We start from the raw sequence: 17106 nt of genomic DNA, 5'->3' as shown, positions 1-17106 counted from the left end.
ACACACAATAAAATGACTGGCTTAGACCATATTTTAGATCATTATTCCGTTTCATTTAAATTAAGTACCATAGGATTCAATAAGTGGGAACTTACTATAGACAGAGAAGGAATCAGTCTACATTTCAACTATTTTTAAATCTCTCACACATCAAAGTAAATGATTCTTTTGCACAAGATTTGAAATCTTTTCTTGAATTTGATTGTCTCAATATGTGATTTTTTTAAAAAGAAGAATACACTGTAATAAACTTTCTATTTTCAACAAAGACTAAGCTTTACAACTTAAGAATAAAAAGTAGATTAAGAACACACGCACACAAACAAATGTACATATGCATTCACACATTTTGCATTTTTTCCTGACTTCCTGCCTTTTGTTTGTTTGTTTGTTTCTAGCTAGGTGTTCTTGATCTTGTTACTTAAGAGAGGTGGTAAGTTGCAAAAATAAGAAGTGACTTTGAGAAAGGAATTAAAGAATTGGACTGGAAATGTTTCCTCTTGTGTATAACTACAGAAAATGAAAAAGACCTTTTAGCCTATTTCTTACATTGGCTTATTCTAAACCTAACCCATTTGTTCATTGTTCCCATTTTCAATACAGCTTAAACCCCCAAAGTACAATACTCACAATCAACTATCTACCTAATAGAGGAAGTGGATAATATTTTTTTGCTGGAATGAAATGATAGCTTTTGAAAACCCTCTAATCCATGCTTCTTGGCAGGAAGAACTCCCACTTCAAAACTTCCATCCTACTGATGTGGTTTCTGACTGAGACAGAAAGGGCAGTTATGTATTCCCCTGATCCTCTGTATGGAACTAGTCACCAACTGCTTTTCACCAATGTGCCTGTTCATCGATGAGAGCACAGTCTGCTTTAGAAGTTTGTCCAATTCAAGGAATCTAACTTAAAACTCTCTCTTAACCTTGCTGAGTCAGGGAACAATTAGACTTAAAAAGACTAGCTGCATACCAGATACTAGACATGTGATATATCAGTTTTTAAATTTTGCTTTTAGAAAGCTGGATCTGATATGTCCCAAGTTTTTCTTCAGAATATTTAACAATCACCTTTAAAAATCATATGGAATATTTTTGAGAAAAGATGTAGAGTACTGTGCTGTAGTGTAGTTGGTTACTGTGCTATAGTGTAGTTGGTTACTGTGCTATAGTGTTACTGTTGTCAATGCCATCTCAGCAAGTGTCACAGATGGTTACCTCTAAAGCAGCCTGGGAGGGTGTTTCTTATATCTTCATCTAGAATCTTGGAATAATTGTGTTATTCCCATCTACAGACAATCTTTGTTTCTCCAGTTGCTATTTTGAATGCAGGACGTATTTAGATAAAACTTCAAAGTGTTATTACAATTTCAGAAAACTGCATTGTTGCTGTGCTCGTTTCTACAGAAAAACTTAGTGGTCATGTTCAGCAAGGCCTTGCAATATGATCCTGAGTTGTCTGATGGTTAGAAATTCCATTTAATGAGCAACTTTTGTGGATTAGTTCTTTGGAAATATGCTTCTACCCAGTGATAACAGAGATTCCATGAAGACCTGACAGAGACTGAACAATGTAGGCACTGTCAAATCCATTTTCTATGAGAAAGAACTATCTGATCATTCTGACAAATGTGTCCCTCCAGGTGATGAGGGATCAAAGCCTCAGACTTAGAAACTTTGTAAATCACTCCCTACTGTGTAATCACCTCTGATATTTCATTATATATATATATATATATATAACATGTGTGAAGGTGATCTCAAAAATCATGTTAAAGAACAGATTTTATAGCCACAGTCCATTTTTTTTTGGAAAAATTTGGCAGTGATTAAGAGAATAAATTTACCCACTTGTCATGGCTTCGCACAAACCACTTCCCCTCTTGAATCATGCCTGAATTCATTGAGCGTATGATGGTGGAAAGACTTTGAGTCTTGGGAGATAAAATATATAGACACATTCGTGTGTTCATGTGCTCACATGTGGGCCCATGGATAAATATTTTACAGCCTATCTCTACCCATATTTGTCTTTTGTTTAATCTTGGTTCTTGGACAGATATAAAACAAGGATCAATGACTTATTGTCAAGGGTGAACTCACAGCAAAACTTATCCAATAAATTTGTCATTTAATAGAAAATTGCTCAAATCAATTATCAAATAATTTGATGGAATTAATACTAAAAGTATAATCCATAAAACTGTGTTTTTAATGGTTCAAATTTAGAATTCAGAATAAGCTTGGAATTCTTTCTGCTTTAGCTTTTCAAGGATGCCTTCCTCTAAAGGAAAATGGAAACAAATCCAGAGAGACTGCTGATCTCATTGTCCATTCTCCTGGTATGATGGCTTGTCACCTTGGTGTACAAATTATTTTTGTTTAAGAGCAACACCTTCTTTCTGTTGTATGAGGTGGATTATTCACTGAGCACTTTAACTGTTTCTAGTGCAAGATGGAGCAGTCATTTCCTAACTATCCACTTACCTTGATTTATCTAAGGGTCCAGCAGAAAACTGGTTTATCCTTCTGAGCTTCTAGATTGTCTCTAAGGCAATTTAAACGTTAATCAAATGCTCTGTCTTTTCTGTATTAAGACTTTAGTGACTGGTGGAGATCATTCTCTCTTAGCCATATGCCATCTTTATAACCTGATTGAAGAACTGATTATCCACAATATATTTTGATCTTTTGGGCAAGTTATTATCTATCTTCAGAATAATATCTTCACTTTTTTTATTTTTAAGATGATTTACCCAAATGCACTACCCTTAATAATTACTTTTGTGAAATTATAAGAAGTATGGGACTTCTTGCTATTTGATAAATATCTTTTTCTTTTTCTATTCCATTTAAGTAGGTCAGACTCTGTGCCTTCTATATTCCAATAAAAGCCCCCATAAACAAACGTTTGGCATTACTTTGGTAAGTATGTTTGTTCTTCATGTCAACATTCACATTTATTTTTTTCTCCCCCTTCTGTTTGTGTCTTCAGACAAAACCAACTCTTTAATTTTCAACTGCATTGATGACTTGAAGAATGATAATGTTGATCTGTGCAGATGTGAGGAATAAGAAAAAGTGATCTATGTGATTCACCTCCAGGAAGTCAAATGCATGTATTCAGTGAAGGCAGATGCTCTCCCCCAAGGCTGAGTAAGAGTCACATTTTATACCAGTGTGCCAAAGGTTCCATCTTCACTTCATTATTAGAGAGAGGCCACCTCCTGCTCTGTGAGTTTCACTTTCTGGAAACCCATTGTTACTGGAAATATGAGTAATACTTTTATAATTATAAGAATATTAAATCATATACCAAATAGATGACAGTTCACAAACAATATAAGAAGTTAAAATTCTATGAACCAGGAAGGCTTTTGAATGAATATTTGAAATTCCATGTTTGATAACTTGGCTTATCCTCATAAAACTCATCATTTCTAAGCCTTGTCTTTCTTATTTCTGATACAAAAAAATTCTGAGTAGTAAAAAAAAAAACTTGATTTTTTTAGCTCTTATTATATTTGAAATAATTACCAATATGTGTAATATGTTACTGTAAGGAGATTTTATTTTGCATTATCAAATACTAATAACATCTCTTTTATGCTTTCTAATATGAAATTTAAACATTCTTAATTTCTGATGCTATTGATTCATACAAGGTGGTATGAAAATGGTCTCTCACAGAATTCCATTAATTGTAAAGTGAGTTTGTGTACTTGTTTTCAGCTTGCATTAATCAGAATATTTCTTAACTTCCATGAAAAATATGTCAAAAGAAATTATTCTTAATCGTTGGTTCATTTTATTGACATTTTAATATTATCTGACAAATAAAATCGTATTCATCCATCATTCACTCATCACAGACGGCAAACAAAGCCTTCTATTTTTCCTTCATTGTGATGTGCCAGAATGCTTTCTTTTACCAATTTTAGTATTAGTTAACAACTTATTTCAAACCACTCTTTAATGCTTTCTAGGATTTCCTTCCATAAAATTATTTTTAATTTGCTCTATTGTTTTTGCCAGCACAAGTTCTTAGAATGTTCCCATTTCTAGTATGATAACTCAGTTTATGTTTATGTGTGAATTACATTTGGACTTGGCACCATTATTTTAAATTTTATAATAGTGGGAGATATGATATTAATACATTGCTTTGCAGGTAGTCACGATTGGCATTATTTATTCAAAGATGAGCTGTCATAACTATTAGTTCAAATGGACTGACATATTTAAGGCCTCTTTCATACTGTTTAACTGCTGCATCTGGTTGGAACAAGCATGATGGTAAAGATCTTGCCCTTGCAGCACTGGTTGGATTAAAGGATTCAAATGGAAGAGAGAAGTTGTGGCTGGATTTAAATGAGGACCAAACAATGTGGGGATGAACGCTGCAGGAGGCAGAGCCTGAAATGCTATATGTGATGGGTGAAAGGGGGCAGCAGTGACTAAATGCAGGGGATGTCCTAGAAAAGTAGGGTGTGCAGGGATGATGGTTGGAGCCATGGTTGGAAATGGAAGAGGGCTGAAATGTGTCTGTGGGAACGGGTGGATATGAGCCATTGGGAGGGGGCTGCCGTGTGAGCTGATGGAAGCAGAAACAGCAAAGTGCTGTAGGAAGGTGTGGTGGATGGTGGTGATGGCTGTGTGCTGGTGGACTGGAAGTGTCTGCACAGCTGAAGGTGGAGAGAAGGCAGTGGGCCCTGCAGCAGGCACAGCCCAGAGATGCTTGGACAGGAGCTGTTTCTGCATATGCTGCTGGGCCTGTAGCTGGAGGAGCTTGTACTTGTCTATTTCATCCGGAGAAAATGTTATGGGCTGATGAACTAAAGGTGGGATGAGAGACTTGGGACACCCTTCCAATTCATCTTCCACTTTGTCATGCTTCTGCATAGTTGTGTCATAGCAAGAGTTTATATTCCCCTCTGCATGATTCATAGACACGCTTACATCTTGTAAGTCTAGATTTATCTGGTCCTCTTTGGTCTCTGTTGAATCAGACACACCAGCATGTCTATTAGATGGAAAAGCACCAAGGAAATGATTTGGTACTGGGTCACAGCTTTGAAGGAAAGGCTGGACTTCACTAATTGAAGATTTAGATTGCTCTTTCATTGTCTGGTTCTTTTCTCTGCTTGGAGACTGGGAATCTGTTACTGCGTGATTTATGCCTTTGGGGAGATTGTTATCACATTCAGCATCTGTGAATACAGTAAAGTTATTTTTCTGTGAGCTTCCGATTGTGTCTTTGTCAGAAGTCTTATATATTATACTGTCTTTCTCATTTCTCCTCTTCCTCAGTTCTTGTCTGCTCTCTGAAAAAGGTAAGGCTGTTCTGTTGCAGCTCGGTGGTCTAGGTTGAACTGTGGGTTGTGTCTGTGAATGAATCTCTGATTCTTTTAAACAACTGTTTGAAGAAACCTCAAACTTAGTTGCTTGCTCCTGACACTTCTTGGCTTTTACTCTTTCTAAAAGACACTTTGCTGTCAGGGAAGGCCCTTCTCCATCCAAAATGTTTGACTGTGTGGTTTCTGAAGGGCCACCTCCACAACTCCTAAGAAGGTAGTTGAGCGTCCTCCGGTTGCATGGTCTGCACTTGACTTTTCCCACATCATTAATGTGAAGGCTGGTCAAAGACTTTTGACTTTTCTTGTTTTTGTTTAAGCAGTAAGCTCTCTGTCTCAAATGCGAGCCTGATTTGCTGTGCTGAGGTCCTGGGCCATTAAAGGGTTTTTCACTATTTCTATCAAGCGAAACCTGTGAACTGGAATCACAGTTAAAATCTCTTGTGGGTTTCAACCCTTCAAATTGTTGATTTTTACCCAGTTTACATCTTTCTCTGCAGTGACAGTTGCTGTGTTTCAACTGTTTTTTAGTTTTAAGTGACTCCCATAGTTTACCACTCCTGCCTCTCTGCGTTTCTAACTGAGGACAGCTACTGCTTATTGGGACATTAGACAAGCAGAAGCAATTGTGCTTTCGGTGTTTCCACATGTGTCTTTCAATTGAGTCACATTCTGCTTTGCAAACGTAGAGCAAATGACTGCGGCCACTGCCGTTGGACCGATGACTTGAGCATGTGTTTCTCCAGCTGGCCACGTTTCTGGGAGATTCATCCATAGGTCTGGGATGGTTACTCAGAGGTGGCTTTGGAGAAAATCTGTCATAGCTTTGTTTTCCACTTGGAGAAGCCTTGTTGCCCAGGCCGATGCTGCAGGTATTTAAACTCTCACTGATGTCCTTCTCAGGCTCACTGTGCTTCTCTGATGTACAAGGACTAAAATTCCAGGTACACTGGCTTTGTCCTTCAACCTCTGAATGTGGAGTGCAGGGATTCCGCTTGTGTATTTTAGTCCTAGAGATGAGAGGCGAGCATGAAGGCCTGTCCTGAGCATTGTTTAGAACTGTCCGCTTGTAGCTCTGCCCGTGGACATTTGAAGGTTCTTTGAATTCAGTATCATCAGCATTGTCCTTTCTCATGCCATCTTTTAGAGACAGATTAAGGTAGGCGGACACTTCAGGACTTTTCATATCCAAGTCTCTCAGACTATCACATTCACTCATACTAGAATCAGAATCATTGTAGTACAAATTGTATTTTCTCTGGAACTTTTCCCAATCTGGGTTAGCTATAATTATCTTTGGCTTCTGAGATTGATTATCTTGGGTTAATTTTTGCTGTTCTTTCATTAAACCTGAGACTTGACTCTCTGTTTTTTGCTTCATTTCCAAAGGCTCCTTCTCCAATTCTTTTTTTACATTCTCTGAATTATGTTCATCCTTCGTGTTGCGAGAAAGTTTGAAGTCAAAATATAGTGGATTACAGCCGTAAGATATGCAAGGCTCCGTTCTGGTAAAGAACAGGAGCTCTGTAGGCCACTGTAGAGTGGTGAGTCCATCTTTGCTCTGTACGTGGAGGAAAGGCAATGGTTCGGACTTCAGGTCACCTGGACAGCCTTCTCTGTAAAGTCTCTGAACACTGTTGCTAACTTTGTCTGCTTCTCCTAAAGCCTTTGCTCTGGCTTCCTTTCTGGAGATAGGATTCAGATGTGTTCTGCTCTTTTGTTCCCTTGACCCTGAAGGTGAAAACTCATTCATACTTTCGCACCAATGGTTATCACTGTGTTTGCAAACATGAAGTTGACTGGAGGATTCATTTGCTTGTTGTGGGTGATTAACGTTGTTTTCTGAAGTTTCCTTCAATGTATTCCTAATTTCTTTCTCTCTGCTGGAAAGAGTAAGATTTCTTTCTGAAAGATGGAGGTTAGACCTAGAGAAAGAAGCATGAATGCCTGATGAATCTTTCAGCATCTCATTAATGGATTCATTTTTGTTTTGTGACATTTTAGAATTCATCGAGAAGGTGTTGTTTAGCAGGCCCTCCAGATGGCTTGGTGAGATGACACCTTCTTCCTTAGTAAGGTGGGAGTCATCGTTTGCAAACCTGCAACACATGCATTCCTCTACTGTTTGTTTGACTTTATAAGCGGGTGACTTGTTACACTCATGCGTGTCTTCTGTGTTCTCACTGAAAACTGAGGCTGAGGATTCTAATTTTAGATAAGCTTTTTTTGAAAATGAAAACGAAACTCCTGTCTTGTGATTTGCACTGCTGAGATCTGAAGACGTTTGTGTTATCCTATTTCCAAACAGGCACCGCCTGTCTGCTTGCAGTTGTTGTCGGTTATGCGTAGCAAATCGCTGCTTCTCCATGGTGCTTCTGGGGAGGGTCTTTCCCTTGAGGAGAAGGGTGCTCTTCATGCAGGAGACCTTTCTGCCATTCTTAACAGGAAAAATTCCCTGCTGGAGCTGCTTTTCCATGGCTATCCTGGGGGCTTTGTATGCTGGTCCATTTCCAGAAACACTGTAAATAAAGTAAATATTTAAATGAGTAGGACATTAGCATTGGAATCAAATCTATATGCAAACAACATTCCATAGCATTTCTATAGTGGGTTGCTTTAATATTTATTGGTGAACATAACTTTCTATACAACCACCGTTTTATCATTACGTACAAGTCAGTATTACTGCTATATAGTTACACTGAAATGCTCTGTTTAATTCTGTTATTTAGAAATGTAAAAAGCCATAATATGTAACTATCTTATATGAAAGCTTCAGAACAAACTGAAATAAGAGCATTTATATCACAATATAGTCTGTAGAACCTATGATCTTTGCAAATAGAGTTTTAACATGTTTCATAGTCTTCTCACCAGCACCTTCACATTCGGGAAGAAATTGAAATCTTCAGAGTGGAAAAAGAGTTTTAATTAGATTTTTCAGCATCGTTAGCATTCACTGTTTAACCCTTCAATATCAAAGGTCTTTCCGGTTCACTTCTGCTGAAGTAAGGAGCTTTTGTCATTACTTTTGTCAGCAGCTAGAGAGCCCAGCAGCAGGCAGTGGTGTGTCCAGGCGGGCTCAGCATTCCCAGGGCATTCCCGGGGATTTTACCGTTGTGTCTCTTGCTTCTTCCTCACCACAACAATTTTATGCCAATTGTGTATTCTTTGTCTTTTGAGGTTTTCCAAGATTGTTGATTTAGCTGAAGTTCGTTAGTGATTCAAAAAGAAAGCAGAAAATAAACATACAGAGGCTAGGAACTTTTAAGATAAAATTAGTGTCTTCACACTTTCTCAGTTACCTCTTTCCAGCAGTGATGCTGATGCTGACTGAGGAAAAGCAAATGCTAGTTCATCACTTCAATATCTTATTTGAAATGGCATTCGGTTGCTAGTTCTTTGTCCAAATGCCTGGACCAATGTCTATCCTGTTTCTATCTTAGACTTTCATTGTGACGCATTTGTTTCTTGACTATAGAATATTAAAATGTATGTCCCTACAACACATCACGTAAATTTTGAAGTATTAACTGTCCTTCAGTTTTCAATGCTTAGCATCACCACCCACACAGAAATGCAGCTCGCAGACCTCCTCGCAGAATCTTCCTTTCGCAGAATCCTCCTTTCGCGGCAGAGACTACTGCAGAAATCCACACCTGGTCCAAATTTAGAGAATAAGTGACTGTGGGTTACCAAACTCACCTTGGTACACCTATAGTACAACACCTACACTCAAGAAAAATCACAGAAGCAGGAGTATAGGTTGCAGGAGCCAGAGGATCAGAGAGTCTGCTGTGGAATACTGCTGTAGAAGGTCAATTGTTTGTTCCCGGCTGCTCAGCCCCAAAATAACCACACAGAAACTGTATTAATTGCAATACTGTTCAGCCAATCGCTTAAGTATATTTCTGGCTAACTCATATCCTAAACTAACCCATCTCCATTTATCTCCATGTGGGGTAAATTTCCATCCAGTGTCTGTCTCCAGTGGTGGCGACATGGCTTCTCCTGATTCCGCCTTCTTTCTCCCAGCATTCAATTTAGTTTCCCCTGCCTAACTCTACTCTGTCCTATCACAGACCAAGGCAGATTCTTGAATCACTAACCAATCATCTTCACAGCACACAGAGGGGAATCTCACTACACCTCCCCTTTCTGTTTAAGTAAAAAGAAAGGTTTTAACTTTAACATAGTAAAATTACATATAACAAGATAGGTATCAGGCAAGAGTTATAGTTACAATATTTATATCTACTTTATCTTTAATTATAACTAAGGAAAATTATAATTATAACTATCTATACTTCAACTCCATCAAAGACTCCAGGAGTATATAATATTACCTAAGTAAATAGGAAGTGCATTGTAAGCAAGTTCCAAAACTCTAGAATTGACAGAGACATCTTGCTGCCTGGAAAATCACCCAAAGTTCTTCTGTACCGTAGGAGCATCCATCTTCAGCCTATAGGCCCATAGTGTCTGGCAGACTTTTCCATGAAGCAGGGAATTTTAAAGACAGTTCTGCCTATATTGGCAGTGTCAGTCACTTTTTTCTGTGTCCTGCAGAATGTCTCACAGACTCTTTCATGAAGCAGAAACCCTGAACGACTGTCTCACCTTCTTTAGGGAACTTCAGCAGTCATCTCTCCATGGGTCCTGCATGTCCAGCTCACACAGCATAACATCAAGTAGTTCAGGCAAGAGCAGTTTCTTGTTCAAATGGCTAGTAAACTCCATAAGAAGTCTCTTCGATGCCCATCTTCCTCTTGAAGTTATTGGTGTTTCCAGGAGCAGATATGTCTTGTTATTAAAACATTTTAAAAACCTGAAGGTTTTAAAAATCTGAAGGTCTCTGAAAGATTTGAAGTCTCTGAAAGATTTGAAGAATACCTGTCTAACTGAAATATAGATCTATATTTCTAGAAAACCTAACTGTCTATAAACTTGATTATTATAGATGACTATTTATTAACCTATATTTCTTAATTTTTAAATGAGCTACACAAACACAATATCTTAATCAAGATCAGAAACATATATATATATATATGAACAAAATTGAGCTTAAATTTGTATCAACAAACCAATGCAAATCTCTATAGCACATCCCTTTTTATAAACAATCATTTAGGGATTTTTTGTTCTCTCCAAACTGCTTCCTGCTTTTTGCTGAGTAAAGTAATTTTTGCAGAGGTGTTCGCAATGATCTTTCAGGGTTTTGGTCCATCAAACTACTATAGCCTAGAATAAATCCATAGGTTCTCATCCTCTGTGGAAACAAAAGAAGAACCTCTTTTCAAAAACAACATATCCTTACACCCAAATTTTGAAGACAAATACCTTTAAGGTATGTATGTTGGTTACTTAGCTCCTTCACAGTCAAAAAGTTCAAAGAAAACACATTAACATACATAATCCAGACTCTCTGTGTATATTCCATCTTTATGTGGTTTATTTTTCTTAGTCTAGTACTTTTTCTACAAGTTTAATATTTATTATCTTTACTCATTTAATCTATGACTTTCTGTACTCTTTTATATTACATTTACTGTCTCTTTACTCTTTTTCTTCTATCTCCCAAGCCTATGTACGTTTTTAAAACACACTGTGTCTCATTTAGAGGTCTTTTATGTCTGAATCTGTCTTCATTGTGTATCTGTAATCCGTTTCTGACCAGGATAGTTTCTTAAAATGCTAAGTCCTTCTTAAAAACCTAAGCGGCAGCATTACTAGGGCAAACATGGCCCTGCTTGCTTGCTCTGCCCAGTCTAGCATGACAGAGCTGTTTACTGCCTGTGAGAGCCATGTACATTGCTCCATTTTTAGACACAGGGCAGGTCTATGCTGCCATTAAGCAAGTTTTATCACTCTGCTCACAGAACCCATTTAAATGCTACATAGCTGGATCTCCCGAAAGAGCCAGAGTTCGTGCTGGCAGCACGGTCCAGGAAGCCACCTTTTTAAAACCACATGGTTGTTTTTCTGCTACTGCAGAATCAGGAAAACCTCTCTTAAAAGAACTGCAGCATTAAGTCCTGCTTACTCTGTTTTGTTTTGTTTTGTATTGTTTTGTTGGTTTTTTGTGCCTAGAATTTCTTTCCAAACTCTCTCAGGTTTAAGTGGAATTTACTTGGCCATGTTGGTGCCAATTTGTTGTATAAATGTTGTACAAAATGTTGGCCTTCTACAACAGGATACTGTGCTCTAGAAATGACAGAGGAACTGTTTCCAACAAATCTCAACAATATGGCTGCACAAATAAGCCTTATATAATGACAGCAGTTGACATGTCAACATGAATGGGGAAATTGGACAAGACTCTACCTTAGATAAAATAATACAGGCCATCAGTGACTTCTGAAAAGGGAGAATCTGTTTTCTGAAAGGAAAACTCCTCTGACGTGTTATCCATGCCGAGTCATCAGTCTTAAACATAAGTACTCTTAATGTACTCAGCATACATACTGGTACTCTACTGCCTGTCATCTTTTGCTTTAGTTGAAAGATAATTTTTGGTATTCAGTTTCCTTTACTAACATTATTTTGTTTTTATAGTATTAGAACCTTTTATTTTCTCCACTCTTATGGATTTTCAGTTACAAACAATAGTTTTAGCCATTATTTAATTCACAGTTCTGTGATATTGTCTATATTCATGAATGGGTGGATAAAGTATATTCCATTATTGTCTGGAAATGAAACTTAGGAATTTTATGAAACAGTGGCTTTTCTTTAATTTTTTTCTTATGGAACAACTTTCCATCCCTGACACAATAATCCTCCTGTTTTGATAACATCATTACACTTTTCCAAATGGTCTATGTAATATTTTTAGTAGGGAGAAGTATGAAACACAACATGTGGGCTATGGAATTTTATTCCAACACAAAGAAAAGTCCAAAAGGGTTTGTTGAAGTTTTATTGCAACCTGGACACAGAAGGACAAGGAACAACATTGTGACTGATTTTTTTTTTCTTGGTGACAAATAGATAGCTCTCTATATTTGTGCTTTTTATTTTTTTTGGATTAAGCAGTATCCATGTTATCTAATTGATAAGTTTGCTTCTTCTGGAAAATCAATCAATTTTCTGTCACTGGTATTATGCTCAAGAGAAAGTATTCAAATGTTAATGGGGGAATATTAGCATTTCTTCCAGATTTCAAATAAAATGTGAATATTTTAGTATTTTTAAATTTAATTTAAATTTCATTTAATTTTAAAATAGAAATTCAGTTAGTTGTTTGAATATGTAAGTAGAAGTATGTGGGTAGGTAGACCATGGTGCACATGAGGATGTCAAATAGACACGTGCAAATGATGTGAAATAGTTACTATAACAAAACCCAATGACACATTTACCACAACACCTAATTACCTGTATGTATATGTATGTGTGTGCGAAAACAACTTAAGGTTAGCCATCTTAGCAAATTTCAAGTAAAGACTACAATATTGCTACATATAGTCTTTAGTCTCTATATTAGATCTCAAAATTTCTATGATTGTGTGTTAGCCTCTCACTTCCCTATCTTCTCATCCCTAGCAAGGAATGCTCCTATTTCTATAATTTTTCATAGTTAAAACATTTGTTAGAACTTTCTGATTTCATCTTTGAAACTATCTTTAGTGTCAGTGATTGTGAAATAATGACTTTTATTTGTAAAACCTAGTATTTGTAATACCTAATTGTTTAACTCTTACTATTGTATTGTTCATCTCAATATTGTCCCCAGTTTCAAAAGTAACATTATAAATATATGATTTGCTTCTATGGGAAAAGTATATTTTGCAACATAAAAAGGTATGTACCAAACAGAATGATATTTTTGTGTTATATTATGTTTCTTATATGGGGAACTTCTGTTTTCAGAATCAATATCACTAACATTTTTTTCAAATGCTTCAAAAACACCCTTAATATTGTACTGTGCTTACATTATTTTTTTTTTTTTGCATATAAGTTTACACTCAGAAGTGAGTGCCTCCCAGTGCAATAGATGGTTTTACTGGAGACTCAGGCTGAATGAAGGTATCCAAGAGAAAATCAAAGCTGTCTGCCCTGTATGAAACTCATAGCCAGTTTTCAGTCAATATTTGTTTATATGTTGGATTCAAGTGGTCTCAATACTGATAACTCATCTTTATTTTCTGCATGAAGAATCATGTTATTTGGATTGTTCTACACAGAGAGCATCAGTTCCTACAGGGTTAATTGTAAGATGCTGGGAGCCAGATGCTAGTAAATATGGTAAAACAGGCACAGAAAGAAGCACAAAATACTCACGAAAGGCCTTCACAACAGGGCCAGAATTGCTTGGCTTTTCAGCAAATGTGAGTAAGACTATTGGACCAAAGGCACATTATTCAATAAAGGGGCCATGGTATGTTTAATTGTTATTTTTGTATCATGCATCACTCCTGCTGCAACAAAGAAAATATTTTATAACTTTAAGTTACTTCTCTGGAGCCACAAGGCTGCTTAAGCAAATAGAGCAGTTGGGTAGTAATAGAAAGGAAGAAATAATCTTCATGATTTGAAATTCTTTGTCCAAAAACTGAACACTTTTCTTTTCCAATAGGATACATTATGGCCTACAGAGTGGTTATTGTTGAGTGTGTTTGGTACATAAGGTTGCCTGACAGATACCCTAATATTTTTATGTTTAAAACAATCTTATTTTACACACCAATCTCCTTTACCTCTTGTCCCTCCACACCTACCACTTTCTTCCTACCCCACACCCACATCCACTCCTCAGAGAGGGTGATGCCTCCCATGGGGAGTCAGCAACTATCTGTCAAATCACTAGAGGCAGGACCAAGGCCTTCCCCAAGTATCTAGGCTGGGCAAGGTATCCCTCCATAAGGATACCTCAAAGAGCCAATTCAGGCACTAGGGATAAATACTGGTTCCACTGACTGTGGCCCCACAAACTTCTCAAGCCACACAACTGTCACCCACATACAGAGGGCCTAGTTCTGTCTTATGCAGGCTTTTTATCTGTAAGTTTGGAGTTAGTGAGCTCTCACTTGTTTGAGACAGTTGTTTCTGTGGATTTCCCCATCATGATCTTGGCCCTTTTGCTCATAATAAATGCTCTTCCCTCTCTATAACTGGACTTCAGGAGTTTTGCCCAGTGCTTTAGCTATGGATCTCTATATCTGCTTCCATCACTTACGGGATGAAGGTTCTATGATGACAATTAAGATCAGATTGCATCAATCAGATTACAGGGGAAGGGCAGTTAAGGTACCCTTTTAACTGTTGCTTAGATTCTAATTGGGGTCATCCTTATAGATTTCTGGGGATTTCCCTGGTGCCTGGTTTCTTGCTAATCCCATAATGGCTCCTGCTATCAAGGTATCTCTTTCCTTGCTCTCCCTCTGTTCTTCAGCCAACTCAACCTTCTTGATCCCTCAAATTCTCCTCCCCACTCCCTTTGCCCCCTTCCCACTCCCCTACCACTCTTACCCCTTCCACAATGCTGCCCATTATTAAGGAGTTCTTGTTTACTTTCTCTACCCTGGCAGATCCACGTATGTCTCTCCTAGGGTTCTTCTTATTTCCCGTCTTCTTTGGGATTGTGGACTATTGGCTGGTTATCCAATAGTTGCTTTTTGTCTAATATCTGCTTATAAGTGAGTACATACGGTGCTTGACTTTCTGTAGTCTGGATTGCCTCACTCTCTGAAAATTTCAAGATGTCATTGTGTTTTACCGCTGAGTAGTACTCCATTTGTGACTGTACCACTGCCACCGGCATCAAGATTCCTCTGATCTTCTCTGATTCTTTCACTGGGGGCAGGGATGTAGATGTATAGTTACTGTCACAGTAAAGACAACCACAGTGATGCTTGGAGGGTAACTCAGATGTGCTGCTGAACAAGGCAAAAATGGTCTGGCCTGTGAAGATCGGTTTTGAGGATTTTCTTCTTTCCCAAGTATTGTGATTTGATCTACTGTTTCCTATACTAATCATGCAGGAACTGAAATGGGATTTGGATGTTTTCCTGTATGCTACACTAATGAACACAGGACACACTCTTCTAAGGCTGTGCCAGCAGGTCTGATTGGGCTAATAAAAGAGCTGAATGGCCAAATGAGTCAAGAGAAAGAATAGGTGGGGCTGGCAGGCAGAGAGAATATATAGAAGGAATAAAAGAAGAGGGAATGAGAAAGGGGGAGAAGAGGACGCCAGGATGAAAAGGAGAGAAAAGATATATGAAAATAGAGAAAGATAAAATCCCAGAGGCAAAAGTTGAAGAAAAGGTGGCAAAAAATAAAACAAGCTAAGGCTAAGCATTTGAAAGTAGTAAAAAGCCTCTGTGTGTGTGTGTGTGTGTGTGTGTGTGTGTGTGTGTGTGTGTGTGATTTATTTAGTAGCTGGGTGGTAGGTTCCCCAAAAGAGAGTGAAAACAACCAAAAATATTTTGGTGTTCCAAAGTGGGACTAAAAACAAAGCAAAACAAAAACTACACTGTATATAAGTAAATATTGGTTACTTGTCATTATATTTTCCAATGACCACATTTGAAGTCTAATATTTTATGGTAATATAAATAAACTATTTACTCTTGTTATTTTATATTGTATTCCATTTAAATTCTGACAGAGCTATAAATTCGTAATTCACCAGGTTGCTGTCAACCATATTAATTAATTATATTATTGTTATACATTATGATTCATATTAGCACAATTCACAATCTGCAAAGTTAATTGCATTCCAGTAACAACTTTGAATCATTCAGTGGCTGCAAGCTCTTTTAAGACTGTCAATTTTCAGTTACAAGTATGTATTAGTGTAATGCTTGTTATGGTATAATTATCAATTAAAATGGCAGTGTGCAGTAAATTTAACTACATTAATTATATTTTGTTTGTCTGCCAGACAATGTTAGCGTCTTTTATGCCACAATCAAGTGTGAACAAGGGAATATACAGAACATGTATTTTCCACCCCAAAGGTGCATTGCTATTTATAGTTTTAAAAACTGTCATTGTGGCTGCCTGAAGCAGAACAGTGTTTGCCAGACAAGGTGTCAAAGTTAAATACATGAATAAACAGCAGCTGGAACTGCAAGCAGAATCCTTGCACAAGATCAAGCCAGTCATCTTCCCAACTTGGATTGGAGAGGGGCCCTTGAGGAGTTATTGACAGTTGCTGGTTGCTGGGGTAGGAAGAGTCGGTTTTCCTCAGAGATCTGGGTTCTATGAAAACATCCATCCTTGTTCCAGTAGATTAGAAAATGGTCCCGACACATGCTCACAGGCAGCCCCATATAGTAAGTATTTAAACATAAATGTATATGTGTGTATAGAGGGAACAAAGTTGGTAAGGAAAGGTGGTAGGGTCAGAGGACTTGGAGGGGAGGGAATGCAGGTTGCATTTGATTCAACATTTTATGCTATAAACATATATGCATGTATGAATATTAAATAAAATATTTTAAAAGTTATTATTATAAAACTTAAATTACTGAGGAAGTATGTAAGAACAAGTCAAGCTGGAACAGATGACCATTTATACAATTGGTTCTTGCATCACTTCTATAAACAGTTTAAAAAAGTTAACAGCACTGGCAAGAAAAAAATCAAATGACAAAATTAATAATTTACAAAACATTACCTATTAAGAATTTGCCTTCAAGCATGTTTGTTGATAAATGTTAATTTTATATTGTTACAGGGAACCAAATAGAGTAACTACTGAGACTTTCCAGGAGCTGGGAGAAGCGTTATGG

General features: G+C 37.3%; 1 protein-coding gene across 1 annotated transcript in view; it reads right to left on the bottom strand.

Annotated features, from left to right (window-relative positions):
* Positions 1-1757: 1757 nt before the first annotated feature.
* The window catches only part of Znf804b (zinc finger protein 804B), a 552504-nt gene continuing 537155 nt past the window's right edge, over positions 1758-17106 (bottom strand). The window contains exon 4 of the mRNA XM_005358299.3: positions 1758-7875. Coding sequence (XP_005358356.1) covers positions 4221-7875 — 3655 coding nt within the window. The 3' untranslated portion in view covers positions 1758-4220. The remainder of the gene's footprint in view (positions 7876-17106) is intronic.

Source organism: Microtus ochrogaster, chromosome 26 (assembly GCF_000317375.1).
Source record: "Microtus ochrogaster isolate Prairie Vole_2 chromosome 26, MicOch1.0, whole genome shotgun sequence".
In the NCBI taxonomy this organism is placed as follows: Eukaryota; Metazoa; Chordata; class Mammalia; order Rodentia; family Cricetidae; genus Microtus; species Microtus ochrogaster.
This window is presented reverse-complemented; position numbering and strand designations above follow the sequence as displayed.